Source organism: Oncorhynchus keta, unplaced genomic scaffold, assembly GCF_023373465.1.
Source record: "Oncorhynchus keta strain PuntledgeMale-10-30-2019 unplaced genomic scaffold, Oket_V2 Un_contig_5932_pilon_pilon, whole genome shotgun sequence".
Taxonomy (NCBI): domain Eukaryota; kingdom Metazoa; phylum Chordata; class Actinopteri; order Salmoniformes; family Salmonidae; genus Oncorhynchus; species Oncorhynchus keta.
In genome coordinates, this window is record NW_026288597.1 from 1 (window position 1) to 20,000 (window position 20,000).

Genomic DNA, 20,000 nt, shown 5'->3' on the forward strand with positions numbered 1-20,000 from the left:
TCATCACTCAGAGCCAGGTATATACCCAGCATAGCCTAGCATGGGTAACCTCATCGATCAGAGCCAGGTATATAGCCCAGCTGTAACCTAGCATCAGCTGTAGCCTAACATCACTTAGCATCAACTAGCATCAGCTATAACCTAGCATGAGTAAGCTCATCACTCAGAGCCAGGTATATACCCAGCTATAGCCTAGCATGGATAACCTCATCACTCAGAGCCAGGTATATACCCAGCCAGCCTATCATGGATAACCTCATCACTCAGAGCCAGGTATATTCCCAGCTACAGCCTAGCATGGATAACCTCATCACTCAGAGCCAGGTATATACCCAGCATAGCCTAACATGGATAACCTCATCACTCAGAGCCAGGTATATACCCAGCTGTAACCTAGCATCAGCTGTAGCCTAACATCACTCAGAGCCAGGTATATACCCAGCATAGCCTAGCATGGGTAACCTCATCACTCAGAGCCAGGTATATACCCAGCTATAGCCTAGCATGGGTAACCTCATCACTCAGAGCCAGGTATATACCCAGCTATAGCCTAGCATGGATAACCTCATCACTCAGAGCCAGGTAAATACCCAGCCAGGTATATTCCCAGCTACAGCCTAGCATGGGTAACCTCATCACTCAGAGCCAGGTATATACCCAGCTATAGCCTAGCATGGGTAACCTCATCACTCAGAGCCAGGTATATACCCAGCTACAGCCTAGCATGGGTAACCTCATCACTCAGAGCCAGGTATATACCCAGCTATAGCCTAGCATGGGTAACCTCATCACTCAGAGCCAGGTATATACCCAGCTACAGCCTAGCATGGGTAACCTCATCACTCAGAGCCAGGTATATACCCAGCTATAGCCTAGCATGGGTAACCTCATCACTCAGAGCCAGGTATATACCCAGCTATAGCCTAGCATGGGTAACCTCATCACTCAGAGCCAGGTATATACCCAGCTATAGCCTAGCATGGGTAACCTCATCACTCAGAGCCAGGTATATACCCAGCTATAGCCTAGCATGGGTAACCTCATCACTCAGAGCCAGGTATATACCCAGCTATAGCCTAGCATGGATAACCTCATCACTCAGAGCCAGGTAAATACCCAGCCAGGTATATTCCCAGCTACAGCCTAGCATGGGTAACCTCATCACTCAGAGCCAGGTATATACCCAGCCAGGTATATTCCCAGCTACAGCCTAGCATGGGTAACCTCATCACTCAGAGCCAGGTAAATACCCAGCTATAGCCTAGCATGGGTAACCTCATCACTCAGAGCCAGGTAAATACCCAGCCAGGTATATTCCCAGCTACAGCCTAGCATGGGTAACCTCATCACTCAGAGCCAGGTATATACCTAGCCTAACAGGGATAAGGGGGGTTGAGGTGTGACTGAAGGGGTAGTTTCAACAGGGATACGGGGGGTTGAGGAGTGACTGAAGGGGTCAACAGGGATAAGGGGGGTTGAGGTGTGACTGAAGGGGTAGTTTCAACAGGGATAAGGGGGTTGAGGAGTGACTGAAGGGGTAGTTTCAACAGGGATAAGGGGGGTTGAGGAGTGACTGAAGGGGTAGTTTCAACAGGGATAAGGGGGGTTGAGGTGTGACTGCAGGGGTAGTTTCAACATGGGATAAGGGGGTTGAGGCGTGACTGAAGGGTAGTTTCAACAGGGATAAGGGGGCTGAGGTGTGACTGAAACAGGGGTCAACAGGGATAAGGGGGTTGAGGTGTGACTGAAGGGGTCAACAGGGATAAGGGGGCTGAGGTGTGACTGAAGGGGTAGTTTCAACAGGGATAAGGGGGTTGAGGTGTGACTGAAGGGGTAGTTTCAACAGGGATAAGGGGGGTTGAGGAGTGACTGAAGGGGTAGTTTCAACAGGGATAAGGGGGTTGAGGTGTGACTGAAGGGGTCAACAGGGATAAGGGGGTTGAGGAGTGACTGCATCATGTCTGTATGCTACCTTCCAATTGGCTCAATCATCCCCCTCCTCTCCCCTGTAACTATTCCCCAGGGCCTTCAGAATGTATCCAGTTTACAATTGGCTCATTCATCCCCCTCCTCTCCACTGTAACTATTCCCCAGGTCGTTGTTGTAAATGAGAATGTGTTCTCAGTCAACTTACCTGGTAACATAAGGGTTAAATAAAAAATATGTTCCTGTGGTCTGTGTATTAGCAGGTCTGCTGAGTACTGCTTTCATGTCTCTATAACAATCCCCATCCTCTCTGCTTCTCTTTCTCTCCCCCTCTCCCTCTCTCCCTTCCCTCTAACTCCCCCTCTCCCTCTCTCCCCTTCCCTCTAACTCACTCTCTCCCCTCTCTCTCTGTCTCTCTCCCACCCCATCTCCCTCTCTCCCCTTCCCTCTAACTCCCCTCTCCCTCTCTCTCTGTCTCTCTCCCACCCCATCTCCCTCTCTCCCCTTCCCTCTAACTCCCCCTCTCCCTCTCTCTCTGTCTCTCTCCCACCCCATCTCCCTCTCTCCCCTTCCCTCTAACTCCCCCTCTCCCTCTCTCTCTGTCTCTCTCCTACCCCATCTCCCGATCTCTCTCTCTACAATCTTTCCCTGTCTCACATCCTCTCTCTCTCTCTCTCTCTGTGTATCTCTCTCTCTCTGTGTCTCTCTCTCTCTGTGTATCTCTCTCTCTCTCTCTCTCTCTCTCTCTCTCTCTCTCTCTCTGTGTATCTCTCTCTCTCACTCTCTCTCTCTCCCCTCTCTCCCTCTCTCTCTCTCTCTCCTTCTCTCCCCATCCCCTCTCTCTCTGTGTATCTCTCTCTCTCTCTCTCTCTCTCTCTCTCTCTGTGTATCTCTCTCTCTCTCTCTCTCTCTCTCTCTCTCCCTCTCTCTCCTCTCTCTCTCTCTCTCCTTCTCTCCCCCTCTCGCTCTCTCTCTCTCTCTCTCTCCTTCTCTCTCTCTCTCTCTTTCCTTCTCTCTCCCCCCTCTCTCTCTCTCTCCTTCTCTCTCTCCCCTCCCTCTCCCTCCCCTGTCTCTCCCCTCCCCTCTCCCTCCCCCTCTCTCCAGGTGATAACCCTGGAAGGCTGGGTGGACATCATGTACTACGTTATGGATGCTCACTCCTTCTACAATTTTATATATTTTATATTCCTCATCATAGTGAGTATATATATATATTTTATATTCCTCATCGTAGTGAGTATATATATATATTTTATATTCCTCATCGTAGTGAGTATATATATATATATAATATATGTTACACTGCTCGGCTATAGCCCTGTGGACTTTTCATCTCTCCTAGTTGATGCCTAGGCTTTAGTTCAGCAGGCTAATACAGAGGACTTGGGTTCAACCCCAGCCGTCTGTCCTTCTCCTCTCCTTCTGCAGCTCGGCGGTGACCTAGTTTCTCTACAGCACTTTGAAGTAGGGTGGAGGAGGAAGAGGGTGCTTGTCAGGCAGAGTCTGAATCACACAGACGCCTATACAGACTACAGTATAGAATCAGAGTAGAGTATCAGACAGACACTGATACAATCAGACAGACACTGATACAGAGTACAGTATAGAATCAGAGTACAGTATATAATCAGACAGACACTGATACAGAGTTCAGTATAGAATCAGAGTTCAGTATAGAATCAGAATACAGTATAGAATCAGAGTACAGTATAGAATCAGACTACAGTATAGAATCAGAGTTCAGTATAGAATCAGAATACAGTATAGAATCAGAGTACAGTATAGAATCAGACAGACACTGATACAGAGTTCAGTATAGAATCAGAGTTCAGTATAGAATCAGAATACAGTATAGAATCAGAGTACAGTATAGAATCAGACAGACACTGATACAGAGTACAGTATAGAATCAGAGTACAGTATAGAATCAGAGTACAGTATAGAATCAGACTACAGTATAGAATCAGAGTACAGTATAGAATCTGATTACAGTATAGAATCAGAGTTCAGTATAGAATCAGAATACAGTATAGAATCAGAGTACAGTATAGAATCAGACAGACACTGATACAGAGTACAGTATAGAATCAGAGTTCAGTATAGAATCAGACTACAGTATAGAATCAGAGTACAGTATAGAATCAGACAGACACTGATACAGAGTACAGTATAGAATCAGAGTACAGTATAGAATCAGAGTACAGTATAGAATCAGAGTTCAGAATCAGACTATAGAATCAGAGTTCAGTATAGAATCAGACTACAGTATAGAATTAGAGTTCAGTATAGAATCAGACAGACACTGATACAGAGTACAGTATAGAATCAGAGTTCAGTATAGAATCAGACTACAGTATAGAATCAGAGTACAGTATAGAATCAGACTACAGTATAGAATCAGAGTACAGTATAGAATCAGAGTACAGTACAGAATCAGAGTTCAGTATAGAATCAGAGTACAGTATAGAATCAGACAGACACTGATACAGAGTACAGTATAGAATCAGAGTTCAGTATAGAATCAGAGTACAGTATAGAATCAGAGTTCAGTATAGAATCAGACTATAGTATAGAATCAGAGTTCAGTATAGAATCAGACTACAGTATAGAATCAGAGTTCAGTATAGAATCAGACTACAGTATAGAATCAGAGTTCAGTATATAATCAGACTACAGTATAGAATCAGAGTTCAGTATAGAATCAGATTACAGTATAGAATCAGAGTTCAGTATAGAATCAGACTACAGTATAGAATCAGAGTTCAGTATAGAATCAGACTACAGTATAGAATCAGAGTACAGTATAGAATCAGAGTTCAGTATAGAATCAGAGTTCAGTATAGAATCAGAGTACAGTATAGAATCAGACTACAGTATAGAATCAGAGTACAGTATAGAATCAGACAGATAGAATCAGAGTACAGTATAGAATCAGAGTTCAGTATAGAATCAGACAGACACTGATACAGAGTCAGTATAGAATCAGAGTACAGTATAGAATCAGACAGACACTGATACAGAGTACAGTATAGAATCAGAGTACAGTATAGAATCAGACTTCAGTATAGAATCAGAGTTCAGTATAGAATCAGACTACAGTATAGAATCAGACTACAGTATAGAATCAGACAGACACTAATACAGAGTACAGTATAGAATCAGAGTTCAGTATAGAATCAGAGTTCAGTATAGAATCAGAGTTCAGTATAGAATCAGAGTACAGTATAGAATCAGAGTTCAGTATAGAATCAGAGTTCAGTATAGAATCAGAGTTACAGTATAGAATCAGAGTTCAGTATAGAATCAGACAGTATAGAATCAGAGTTCAGTATAGAATCAGAGTTCAGTATAGAATCAGAGTTCAGTATAGAATCAGACACTGATTACAGTATAGAATCAGACTACAGTATAGAATCAGAGTTCAGTATAGAATCAGAGTTCAGTATAGAATCAGACTACAGTATAGAATCAGACAGTATAGAATCAGAGTACAGTATAGAATCAGACAGACACTGTTCAGTATAGAATCAGAGTTCAGTATAGAATCAGACTACAGTATAGAATCAGAGTACAGTATAGAATCAGAGTACAGTATAGAATCAGAGTACAGTATAGAATCAGAGTACAGTATAGAATCAGACTACAGTATAGAATCAGAGTTCAGTATAGAATCAGAGTACAGTATAGAATCAGAGTACAGTATAGAATCAGAGTTCAGTATAGAATCAGAGTACAGTATAGAATCAGACTACAGTATAGAATCAGAGTTCAGTATAGAATCAGAGTACAGTATAGAATCAGAGTACAGTATAGAATCAGACTACAGTATAGAATCAGAGTTCAGTATAGAATCAGAGTACAGTATAGAATCAGAGTACAGTATAGAATCAGAGTTCAGTATAGAATCAGAGTACAGTATAGAATCAGACAGACACTGATACAGAGTACAGTATAGAATCAGACTACAGTATAGAATCAGAGTACAGTATAGAATCAGACAGTTACAGTATAGAATCAGACTACAGTATAGAATCAGAGTTCAGTATAGAATCAGAGTTCAGTATAGAATCAGACTACAGTATAGAATCAGAGTTCGGTATAGAATCAGACTACAGTATAGAATCAGACTACAGTATAGAATCAGAGTTCGGTATAGAATCAGACTACAGTATAGAATCAGACTTCAGTATAGAATCAGACAGTATAGAATCAGAGTTCAGTATAGAATCAGAGTTCAGTATAGAATCAGACAGGTATAGAATCAGAGTTCAGTATAGAATCAGAGTTCAGTATAGAATCAGACAGACACTGAATCAGAGTTCAGTATAGAATCAGAGTACAGTATAGAATCAGAGTTCAGTATAGAATCAGAGTTCAGTATAGAATCAGACTACAGTATAGAATCAGAGTTCAGTATAGAATCAGAGTACAGTATAGAATCAGACTGATACAGACAGTATAGAATCAGAGTTCAGTATAGAATCAGAGTACAGTATAGAATCAGAGTACAGTATAGAATCAGAGTACAGTATAGAATCAGACTACAGTATAGAATCAGAGTACAGTATAGAATCAGAGTACAGTATAGAATCAGAGTACAGTATAGAATCAGAGTTCAGTATAGAATCAGAGTACAGTATAGAATCAGAGTACAGTATAGAATCAGAGTTCAGTATAGAATCAGAGTACAGTATAGAATCAGAGTACAGTATAGAATCAGAGTACAGTATAGAATCAGACTACAGTATAGAATCAGAGTTCAGTATAGAATCAGAGTACAGTATAGAATCAGAGTACAGTTCAGTATAGAATCAGAGTACAGTATAGAATCAGACAGACACTGATACAGAGTTCAGTATAGAATCAGAGTACAGTATAGAATCAGACTACAGTATAGAATCAGAGTTCAGTATAGAATCAGAGTTCAGTATAGAATCAGACTACAGTATAGAATCAGACTACAGTATAGAATCAGACTACAGTATAGAATCAGAGTAAAGTATAGAATCAGACTACAGTATAGAATCAGAGTACAGTATCTTCTTCTGTGGATTGTATATGCCGGTTGTCAACCGACTTTAAGTTGCTCTACCACCTCCTACTGGACTGGAGTGTGAACCTCAGTCCATCTTTCAATCACCCACGTGGGAATATCCTCCTAAACACCAAAACGAGGGGAGAGGCGGGACTTGCTGCGTGTCATGCGTCACAAACAGAACCAAGTTGTATTTTAGCGCCTGGTTACGCAGAGGCTCGTTGACGCACGCAAGCAGTTTAAATGAAACGATTGAATATCATGTATTTGTACTTTTATTTTTTTTTTTTTCCAACGCGAGCGTTACGCGCTAGTCTGCAGAGTGAGTCAGTTATTTCTGTCAAATTAACACAGTCCAGTACCTTACGTCATCCAACTGCCTGGTTTCAGTAATATAAAACCTTCAATTTAACCAAATGACGGAATGGGCCTTTAATAATGACCTGAAACTCTGTGACGGCTACTAGTTGTCCCACACTCTGTGTGTATGTTTCTGTTTGGCCCTGTGTCGGTGGGTTTTCCAGTTTATGATTTAGTGAAGTACGTCTCGCTGTAGTAGTTTTCCCATCGTCTAACTCTGTGTACGTTCTTGGTCCCTCCCTCCCTCCCTCCCTCCCTCCCTCCCTCCCTCCCTCCCTCCCTCCCTCCCTCCCTCCCTCTCTCTCTCTCTCTCTCTCCTCCCTCCCTCCCTCCCTCCCTCCCTCCCTCCCTCCCTCTCTCTCTCTCTCTCTCTCTCTCCCTCCCTCCCTCCCTCCCTCCCTCCCTCCCTCCTCCCCTCTCTCTCTCTCTCTCTCTCTCTCTCTCTCTCTCTCTCTCTCCCTCCCTCCCTCCCTCCCTCCCTCCCTCCCCCTCCCTCTCTCTCTCTCTCTCTCTCCCTCCCTCCCTCCCCCCTCCCTCCCTCCCTCCCTCCCTCCCTCCCTCCCTCCCTCCCTCCTCTCTCTCTCTCTCTCTCTCTCTCTCTCTCTCTCTCTCTCTCTCTCTCTCTCTCTCTCTCTCCTTCCCTTCCCTCCCCCCTCTCCTCTCTCTCTCTCTCTCTGTCTCCCTCCCTCCCTCCCTCTCTTCGTCAGGTGGGCTCTTTCTTCATGATCAACCTGTGCCTGGTAGTCATAGCGACCCAGTTTGCGGAGACGAAGCAGCGTGAGAACGCGTTGATGCGCGAGCAGCGAGCGCGTTACATGTCCAACGACAGTACTCTGGCCAGCTACAGCGAACCGGGATCCTGCTACGAAGAGATGCTGAGATACGTTTCACACCTCTACCGTAAACTGACCCGACGAGTACAACGCATGTACACTACCTGGCACAGGTAGGGACGACGACAAACAAATTTCATTATTATTATTTCAACATGTATTTTTTATTATATACAGAGCCTTTGGAAAGTATTCAAACCTGAATCTTTACACATTTTGTTTAAATTACAGCCTTATTATAAAATTGATAGATTTTTTGTATTTTTATCTGTCAGCAATCTACACACAATACCCCATAATGTCATCACAATACCCCATAATGTCATCACAATACCCCATAATGTCATCACAATACCCCATAATGACATCACAATACCCCATAATGTCATCACAATACCCCATAATGTCATCACAATACCCCATAATGACATCACAATAACCCATAATGACATCACAATACCCCATAATGTCATCACAATACCCCATAATGTCATCACAATACCCCATAATGACATCACAATACCCCATAATGTCATCACAATACCCCATAATGTCATCACAATACCCCATAATGACATCACAATACCCCCATAATGTCATCACAATACCCCATAATGTCATCACAATACCCCATAATGACATCACAATACCCCATAATGTCATCACAATACCCCATAATGTCATCACAATACCCCATAATGTCATCACAATACCCCATAATGTCATCACAATACCCCATAATGTCATCACAATACCCCATAATGTCATCACAATACCCCATAATGTCATCACAATACCCCATAATGTCATCACAATACCCCATAATGTCATCACAATACCCCATAATGGCATCACAATACCCCATAATGGCTTCACAATACCCCATAATGACATCACAATACCCCATAATGTCATCACAATACCCCATAATGTCATCACAATACCCCATAATGACATCACAATACCCCATAATGTCATCACAATACCCCATAATGTCATCACAATACCCCATAATGTCATCACAATACCCCATAATGTCATCACAATACCCCATAATGTCATCACAATACCCCATAATGTCATCACAATACCCCATAATGTCATCACAATACCCCATAATGACATCACAATACCGCATAATGACATCACAATACCCCATAATGACATCATAATACCCCATAATGACATCACAATACCCCATCATTTTTGCAAATGTATTAAAGATTTTTTTTTTAAACAGAAATACCTTATTTACATAAGTATTCATACCCTTTTGCTCTGAGACTTGAAATTGAGCTCAGGTGCTTCCTGTTTCCATTGATCATCCTTGAGATGTTTCTTCAACTTGATTGGAGTCCACCTGTGGTAAATTCAGTTGATTGTACATGATTTGTAAAGGCACACACCTGTCTATATAAGGTCCCACAGTTGACAGTGCATTTCAGAGCAAAAACCAAGCCATGAGGTTAAAGGAATTGTCTGTAGACAGGATTCTGTCGAGGCACAGATCAGGAGAAGGGTACCAAAACATTTCTGCAGCATTGAAGGGCCCCAAGAACACAGTGGCCTCCATCATTCTCAAATGGAAGAAGTTTGGAACCACCAAGACTCTTCCTAGAGCTGGCCGCCCGGCCAAACTGTGCAATCGGGGAGAAGGGCCTTGGTCAGGGAGGTGACCAAGAACCCGATGGCCACTCTGACAGAGCTCCAGAGATCGTCTGTGGAGATGGGAGAACCTTCCAGAAGGACAACCATCTCTGCAGCACTCCACCAATTAGGCCAGACAGAAGCCACTCCTCAGTAAAAGGCACATGACAACCCACTTGTAGTTTGCCAAAAGGCAACTAAAGGACTCTCAGACCACGAGAAACAAGATTCTCTGGTTTGATGAAATCAAGATTGAACTCTATGGCCTGAATGCCAAGCGTCATGTCTGGAGGAAACCTGGCACCATCCCCACGGTGAAGCATGGTGGTGGAGGCAGAATCATGCTGTGGGGATGTTTTTCAGCGGCAGTCAAGATTGAGGCATAAATGAACGGAGCACAGAAACATCCTTGATGAAAACCCCTTCCAACAGGACAACAACCCTAAGCACTTAGCCAAGAAAACACAAGACTGGCTTTGGAACAAGTTTCTGAATGTCCTTGAGTGGCCCGTACTTGAACCCAATCTAACATCTCTGGTTAAACCTGACAATAGCTTAGCAGCAACTCTCCCCATCTTACCTGACAGAGTTTGAGTGGATCTGCTGGAGAAGAATGGGAGAAACTCCCCAAATACAGGTGTGCCAAGATTGCAGCATCATACCGAAGAAGACTCGAGGCTGTAATCGCTGCCAAAGGAGCTTCAACAAAGTAATGAGTAAAGGGTCTGAATATTTATGTAAACGTTTTTAGTTTTTATAAATTAGCAAAAATGTCTAAAAACCTGTTTTTGCTTTGTCATTATGGGGTATTGTGATGTCATTATGGGGTATTGTGATGTCATTATGGGGTATTGTGATGTCATTATGGGGTATTGTGATGTCATTATGGGGTATTGTGATGTCATTATGGGGTATTGTGTGTATATTGATGAGGGGGGAAAAACAATTGAATCAACTTTAGAAAAAGGCTGTAACGTAACAAATGATGGAATAAGTCAAGTGGTCTGAATACTGAAGGCGCTCTATAACTTCCTGTTCTAGCTGACTCGTTGTAGTGAATAAAGCCCAGGATAAGTTCAACTTCCTGTTCTAGCTGACTCGTTGTAGTGAATAAAGCCCAGGATAAGTTCAACTTCCTGTTCTAGCTGACTCGTTGTAGTGAATAAAGCCCAGGATAAGTTCAACTTCCTGTTCTAGCTGACTCGTTGTAGTGAATAAAGCCCAGGATAAGTTCAACTTCCTGTTCTAGCTGACTCGTTGTAGTGAATAAAGCCCAGGATAAGTTCAACTTCCTGTTCTAGCTGACTCGTTGTAGTGAATAAAGCCCAGGATAAGTTCAACTTCCTGTTCTAGCTGACTCGTTGTAGTGAATAAAGCCCAGGATAAGTTCAACTTCCTGTTGTAAAAGTGAATAAAGCCCAGGATAAGTTCAACTTCCTGTTCTAGCTGACTCGTTATAGTGAATAAAGCCCAGGATAAGTTCAACTTCCTGTTCTAGCTGACTCGTTATAGTGAATAAAGCCCAGGATAAATTCAAATTCCTGTTGTAAAAGTGAATAATGTTGTATTCGTTCTGCTTCCTGTTTACTGATTACATGTGCGTCAGTAAGCGTCGTAAGAAGGTAAACCCTAACGGAGGAGGAAGTGGTCCGGGGGTCGGCCGCAGAACGTCCGGACACGCCCCCTGGCTCCGCCCCGTACACAACCTGCTGCAACATCACCAGCGCCACCACTGTCGGCACAGCAACGGAGGACACCCCCCCGTAGCAACAGGTTCGTAGACTAGACCAGTAAACAAACTGTGCAGTCAGACGTCAGACGGCTGTCAGATGTTAAATACCTAACCGGGCGTTGGGAGATCTGCCGTTGGCTGCAATGTTGTCGGGGGAGCACCACGACCAGATTATTGTTCTCGGGGTACAACCGTGGCCGTGTGCAATACAGAGGGAATACAGACGTGGATCTTCACTAAGAGATTATACTACGGTGGAATAGGACTGTGGATTATACTACGGTGGAATAGGACTGTGGATTATACTACGGTGGAATAGGACTGTAGATTATACTACGGTGGAATAGGACTGTGGATTATACTACGGTGGAATAGGACTGTAGATTATACTACGGTGGAATAGGACTGTAGATTATACTACGGTGGAATAGGACTGTAGATTATACTACAGTGGAATAGGACTGTGGATTATACTACGGTGGAATAGGGCTGTGGATTATACTACGGTGGAATAGGGCTGTAGATTATACTACGGTGGAATAGGACTGTGGATTATACTACGGTGGAATAGGACTGTAGATTATACTACGGTGGAATAGGGCTGTGGATTATACTACGGTGGAATAGGCCTGTGGATTATACTACAGTGGAATAGGACTGTAGATTATACTACGGTGGAATAGGACTGTGGATTATACTACGGTGGAATAGGGCTGTGGATTATACTACGGTGGAATAGGGCTGTGGATTATACTACGGTGGAATAGGACTGTAGATTATACTACGGTGGAATAGGACTGTAGATTATACTACGGTGGTGTGGAATAGGACTGTGGATTATACTACAGTGGAATAGGGCTGTAGATTATACTACAGTGGAATAGGACTGTAGATTATACTACGGTGGAATAGGACTGTGGATTATACTACGGTGGAATAGGACTGTAGATTATACTACGGTGGAATAGGACTGTGGATTATACTACGGTGGAATAGGACTGTAGATTATACTACAGTGGAATAGGACTGTGGATTATACTACGGTGGAATAGGACTGTGGATTATACTACAGTGGAATAGGACTGTAGATTATACTACGGTGGTGTGGAATAGGACTGTGGATTATACTACAGTGGAATAGGACTGTAGATTATACTACGGTGGAATAGGACTGTAGATTATACTACGGTGGTGTGGAATAGGACTGTGGATTATACTACGGTGGAATAGGACTGTAGATTATACTACGGTGGAATAGGACTGTAGATTATACTACGGTGGAATAGGACTGTAGATTATACTACGGTGGAATAGGACTGTGGATTATACTACGGTGGAATAGGACTGTGGATTATACTACGGTGGAATAGGACTGTGGATTATACTACGGTGGAATAGGACTGTGGATTATACTACGGTGGAATAGGACTGTGGATTATACTACGGTGGAATAGGGCTGTGGATTATACTACGGTGGAATAGGACTGTAGATTATACTACGGTGGAATAGGACTGTAGATTATACTACGGTGGTGTGGAATAGGGCTGTAGATTATACTATGGTGGAATAGGACTGTAGATTATACTACGGTGGAATAGGACTGTGGATTATACTACGGTGGAATAGGACTGTGGATTATACTACGGTGGAATAGGACTGTAGATTATACTACGGTGGAATAGGACTGTGGATTATACTACGGTGATGTGGAATAGGACTGTAGATTATACTACGGTGGAATAGGACTGTGGATTATACTACGGTGGAATAGGACTGTGGATTATACTACGGTGGAATAGGACTGTAGATTATACTACGGTGGAATAGGGCTGTGGATTATACTACGGTGGAATAGGACTGTAGATTATACTACGGTGGAATAGGACTGTAGATTATACTACGGTGGAATAGGACTGTGGATTATACTACGGTGGAATAGGACTGTGGATTATACTACGGTGGAATAGGACTGTGGATTATACTACGGTGGAATAGGACTGTAGATTATACTACGGTGGAATAGGACTGTGGATTATACTACGGTGGAATAGGGCTGTGGATTATACTACGGTGGAATAGGGCTGTGGATTATACTACGGTGGAATAGGACTGTAGATTATACTACGGTGGAATAGGACTGTGGATTATACTACGGTGGAATAGGACTGTGGATTATACTACGGTGGAATAGGACTGTGGATTATACTACGGTGGAATAGGGCTGTGGATTATACTATGGTGGAATAGGACTGTAGATTATACTACGGTGGAATAGGGCTGTGGATTATACTACAGTGGAATAGGACTGTGGATTATACTACGGTGGAATAGGACTGTAGATTATACTACGGTGGAATAGGACTGTGGATTATACTACGGTGGAATAGGACTGTGGATTATACTACGGTGGAATAGGACTGTGGATTATACTACGGTGGAATAGGACTGTGGATTATACTACGGTGGAATAGGACTGTGGATTATACTACGGTGGAATAGGGCTGTGGATTATACTACGGTGGAATAGGACTGTGGATTATACTACGGTGGAATAGGGCTGTGGATTATACTACGGTGGAATAGGGCTGTGGATTATACTACGGTGGAATAGGGCTGTGGATTATACTACGGTGGAATAGGGCTGTGGATTATACTATGGTGGAATAGGACTGTAGATTATACTACGGTGGAATAGGACTGTGGATTATACTACGGTGGAATAGGACTGTGGATTATACTATGGTGATGTGGAATAGGACTGTGGATTATACTACGGTGGAATAGGACTGTGGATTATACTACGGTGGAATAGGACTGTAGATTATACTACGGTGGAATAGGGCTGTAGATTATACTACGGTGGAATAGGGCTGTGGATTATACTACGGTGGAATAGGACTGTGGATTATACTATGGTGGAATATAGAAAAATAGAATATAATGTTCAGGATGATTTGAATAGGTCTTTATGTAACGAGTTTCCTCCTCTTCTTCCGAAGAGGAGAGGCGAAAACGGATCAGAGGACCAATACGCGGCGTGGTAATTTTCCATGGTACTTCTTTAATGCTTTAAGGTACACATGAACAAACTAACAAAACAAGAAAACGTGAAAACTCAAATTACAGTCCTATCTGGTGCATACACAGAGACAGGAAACAATCACCCACAAACACACAGTGAAACCCAGGCCACCTAAGTATGATTCTCAATCAGAGACAACTAATGACACCTGCCTCTGATTGAGAACCATACTAGGCCGAAAACATAGAAATTCCCAAACCTAGACAAACAAACATAGACTGCCCACCCAACTCACGCCCTGACCATACTAACTAAACACAAAACACAGAAAATAAAGGTCAGAACGTGACAGTACCCCCAAAGGTGCGGACTCCGGCCGCAAAACCTTGACCTATAGGGGAGGGTCTGGGTGGGCGTCTGTCTGCGGTGGCGGTTCTGGCGCGGGACGCGGACCCCACTTCACGATTGTCTTTGTCCGCCTTATTAACAGAACCACATCCTCCATCTCCACTATCTTACTTCCCACCAGGAACATGATGCCGAACGGGACGTACCACATGATCCAGGACACCAGCACCATGGTGGCTTCATTGAAAGCGTTGAAGAAGCGTATGAGCTCCTCCCCCTCTTCTCCCAGCTTCCTCAGTGCCACACCGAACACCATGGCAAAGAGAACCAGGCCCAAGATGTTCATACCATCTGGTTCTGTGCCCACAGGAACCATGGCAACCCCTCTCAATGACCCCACTGGACAGAGGGGCAGCTCGGGACAGAGGGGCAGAAGCTCTGGACAGAGGGGCAGGGGCTCTGGACAGAGGGACAGGGGCTCTGGACAGAGGGACAGGGGCTCTGGACAGAGGGACAGGGGCTCTGGCGCCTCTGGGCTGAGGGGCTCTGGCGCCTCTGGGCTGAGGGGCTCTGGCGCCTCTGGGCTGAGGGGCTCCGGCAGCGGCGCCAGACAGGCGGGACGCTCCGGCAGCGGCGCCGGACAGGCGGGAGGCTCCGGCAGCGGCGCCGGACAGGAGGGACGCTCCGGCAGCGGCGCCAGACAGGCGGGACGCTCCGGCAGCGGCGCCAGACAGGCGGGACGCTCCAGCAGCGGCGCCGGACAGGCGGGGACGCTCCGGCAGCAGCGCCGGACAGGCGGGAGGCTCCGGCAGCAGCGCCAGACAGGCGGGGACGCTCCAGCAGCGGCGCCGGACAGGCGGGACGCTCCGGCAGCAGCGCCGGACAGGCGGGAGGCTCCGGCAGCAGCGCCCGGACAGGCGGGAGGCTCCGGCAGCGCGCCGGACAGGCGAGAGGCTCCGGCAGCAGCGCCGGACAGGCGGGAGGCTCCCGGACAGGCGGGAGGCTCCGGCAGCGGCGCCGGACAGGCGGGAGGCTCCGGCAGCGGCGCCGGACAGGCGGGAGGCTCCGGCAGCGGCGCCGGACAGGCGGGAGCACCTGCAGAGAGGAGACAGAGAGACAGCCTGGTGCGTGGAGCTGCTACAGGAGGCAGCGGCGCCGGACAGGCGGGACGCTCCAGCAGCGGCGCCGGACAGGCGGGAGGCTCCGGCAGCGGCGCCGGACAGGCGGGAGGCTCCGGCAGTGGCGCCGGACAGGCGGGAGGCTCCGGCAGCGGCCGGACAGGCGGAGGCTCCGGACAGGCGGGAGGCTCCGGCAGCGGCGCCGGACAGGCGGGAGGCTCCGGCAGCGGCGCCGGACAGGCGGGAGGCTCCGGCAACGGCGCCGGACAGGCGGGAGGCTCCGGCAGCGGCGCCGGACAGGCGGAACGCCCGGCAGCGGCGCCGGACAGGCGGGAGCACCTGCAGGGAGGAGACTGAGAGACAGCCTGGTGCGTGGAGCTGCTACAGGAGGCACCAGGCTGGGGAGACTTTCAGGAGGCTTGGTGTTAGAAGGAGCCTGAAAGACCGGGCTGTGGGGAGCACTGGAGCTCTGGTGCGCAACCTTGGCACCACTTCCCAGGCTGGACAACTACTCGAGCCCGGACCCTCCAGAGTGCAGGCACAGGTTGAACCGGGCTGTGGGTAAGCACGGGAGATCTAGTGCTTACTACACGCACCTCTCCCCTAGGCTCCACTCCCACAGTTGCCCGGTACGAGCGGAGCGCAGGCAGAGGACGCACTGCACCCTCCCAGCGCCCGGAGACACAGCACGCAGAGCCGGCGCAGGATAACCTGGACCAAGACTGCGTACCGGCGACCAGACCCGCTGAGCAGGCACCATACGCCCTGGCTCAATGCCCACACTCGCATGGCACTCTCGGGGCTGCCCTATAGCGCACGGGCTATGGACACGCACTGGCGACACCGTGCGCTCAACCGCATAACACGGTGCCTGACCAGTAATGCGCTGCTCATAATAAGCACGAGGAGTGAGCTCAGGTCTGCTACCTGGCTTAGTACCACCCCTCGTGTGCCCCCCCCCAAAAAAATTTGGGGCTGCCTCTCGTACCTGTCGCACTGCCGTGCTGGCTCCTCATATTGCCGCCGATCAGCTTTCGCTGCCTCCAGCTCTGCTTTGGGGCTGCGATTTTCCCCAGCCCGTGCCCAGGGTCCCTCTCCGTTCAGTATCTGCTCCCATGTCCAGGAGTCCTGTGATGGTGGCCTCTGTTGTTGATGCTGCTGCTGCTGTCGTCGCTGTCCTTTACCACGCCGCTTGGTCCGATTGTGGTGGGTGATTCTGTAATCTAGTTTCCTCCTCTTCTTCCGAAGAGGAGAGGCGAAACGGATCAGAGGACCAATACGCGGCGTGGTAATTTTCCATGGTACTTCTTTAATGCTTTAAGGTACACATGAACAAACTAACAAAACAAGAAAACGTGAAAACTCAAATTACAGTCCTATCTGGTGCATACACAGAGACAGGAAACAATCACCCACAAACACACAGTGAAACCCAGGCCACCTAAGTATGATTCTCAATCAGAGACAACTAATGACACCTGCCTCTGATTGAGAACCATACTAGGCCGAAACATAGAAATTCCCAAAACCTAGACAAACAAACATAGACTGCCCACCCAACTCACGCCTGACCATACTAACTAAACACAAAACACAGAAAATAAAGGTCAGAACGTGACACTTTACCTGAATCTAATGTTCATGATGATTTGAATAGGTCTTTACCTGAATCTAATGTTCAGGATGATTTGAATAGGTCTTTACCTGAATCTAATGTTCAGGATGATTTGAATAGTTCTTTAACTGAATCTAATGTTCATGATGATTTGAATAGGTCTTTACCTGAATCTAATGTTCATGATGATTTCAATAGGTCTTTACCTGAATCTAATGTTCAGGATGATTTGAATAGGTCTTTACCTGAATCTAATGTTCAGGATGATTTGAATAGGTCTTTACCTGAATCTAATGTTCATGATGATTTGAATAGATCTTTACCTGAATCTAATGTTCAGGATGATTTGAATAGATCTTTACCTGAATCTAATGTTCAGGATGATTTGAATAGTTCTTTACCTGAATCTAATGTTCAGGATGATTTGAATAGGTCTTTAACTGAATCTAATGTTCAGGATGATTTGAATAGGTCTTTACCTGAATCTAATGTTCAGGATGATTTGAATAGGTCTTTACCTGAATCTAATGTTCAGGATGATTTGAATAGGTCTTTACCTGAATCTAATGTTCATGATGATTTGAATAGATCTTTACCTGAATCTAATGTTCAGGATGATTTGAATAGATCTTTACCTGAATCTAATGTTCAGGATGATTTGAATAGGTCTTTACCTGAATCTAATGTTCAGGATGATTTGAATAGGTCTTTACCTGAATCTAATGTTCAGGATGATTTGAATAGGTCTTTAACTGATGATTTGAATAGTTCTTTAACTGAATCTAATGTTCAGGATGATTTGAATAGGTCTTTACCTGAATCTAATGTTCAGGATGATTTGAATAGGTCTTTACCTTAATCTAATGTTCAGGATGATTTGAATAGGTCTTTAACTGATGATTTGAATAGGTCTTTACCTGAATCTAATGTTCAGGATGATTTGAATAGGTCTTTACCTGAATCTAATGTTCAGGATGATTTGAATAGGTCTTTACCTGAATCTAATGTTCAGGATGATTTGAAAAGGTCTTTACCTGAATCTAATGTTCAGGATGATTTGAATAGGTCTTTACCTGAATCTAATGTTCATGATGATTTGAATAGGTCTTTTCCTGAATCTAATGTTCATGATGATTTGAATAGGTCTTTACCCGAATCTAATGTTCAGGATGATTTGAATAGATCTTTACCTGAATCTAATGTTCATGATGATTTGAATAGGTCTTTACCTGAATCTAATGTTCAGGATGATTTGAATAGGTCTTTACCTGAATCTAATGTTCAGGATGATTTGAATAGGTCTTTACCTGAATCTAATGTTCAGGATGATTTGAATAGGTCTTTACCTGAACCTAATGTTCAGGATGATTTGAATAGATCTTTACCTGAATCTAATGTTCAGGATGATTTGAATAGATCTTTACCTGAATCTAATGTTCAGGATGATTTGAATAGATCTTTACCTGAATCTAATGTTCAGGATGATTTGAATAGTTCTTTACCTGAATCTAATGTTCATGATGATTTGAATAGGTCTTTACCTGAATCTAATGTTCAGGATGATTTGAATAGGTCTTTACCTGAATCTAATGTTCAGGATGATTTGAATAGATCTTTACCTGAATCTAATGTTCATGATGATTTGAATAGGTCTTTACCTGAATCTAATGTTCAGGATGATTTGAATAGGTCTTTAACTGATGATTTGAATAGGTCTTTACCTGAATCTAATGTTCAGGATGATTTGAATAGGTCTTTACCTGAATCTAATGTTCAGGATGATTTGAATAGGTCTTTACCTGAATCTAATGTTCAGGATGATTTGAAAAGGTCTTTACCTGAATCTAATGTTCAGGATGATTTGAATAGGTCTTTACCTGAATCTAATGTTCAGGATGATTTGAATAGGTCTTTACCTGAATCTAATGTTCAGGATGATTTGAATAGGTCTTTACCTGAATCTAATGTTCAGGATGATTTGAATAGGTCTTTAACTGATGATTTGAATAGGTCTTTACCTGAATCTAATGTTCAGGATGATTTGAATAGGTCTTTACCTGAATCTAATGTTCAGGATGATTTGAATAGGTCTTTACCTGAATCTAATGTTCAGGATGATTTGAAAAGGTCTTTACCTGAATCTAATGTTCAGGATGATTTGAATAGGTCTTTACCTGAATCTAATGTTCATGATGATTTGAATAGGTCTTTTCCTGAATCTAATGTTCATGATGATTTGAATAGGTCTTTACCCGAATCTAATGTTCAGGATGATTTGAATAGATCTTTACCTGAATCTAATGTTCATGATGATTTGAATAGGTCTTTACCTGAATCTAATGTTCAGGATGATTTGAATAGGT

The 20,000-nt window shown here is 44.6% G+C and overlaps 1 protein-coding gene across 1 annotated transcript in view; it reads left to right on the forward strand.

Moving 5' to 3' along the window:
- Nucleotides 1-3,030: 3,030 nt before the first annotated feature.
- The window catches only part of LOC127925625 (voltage-dependent T-type calcium channel subunit alpha-1I-like), a gene marked incomplete at its 5' end in the record, with an annotated part of 69,519 nt that continues 52,549 nt past the window's right edge, over nt 3,031-20,000 (forward strand). The window contains 3 exon segments of the mRNA XM_052510647.1: nt 3,031-3,123; nt 8,029-8,267; nt 11,408-11,574. Coding sequence (XP_052366607.1) covers nt 3,031-3,123; nt 8,029-8,267; nt 11,408-11,574 — 499 coding nt within the window.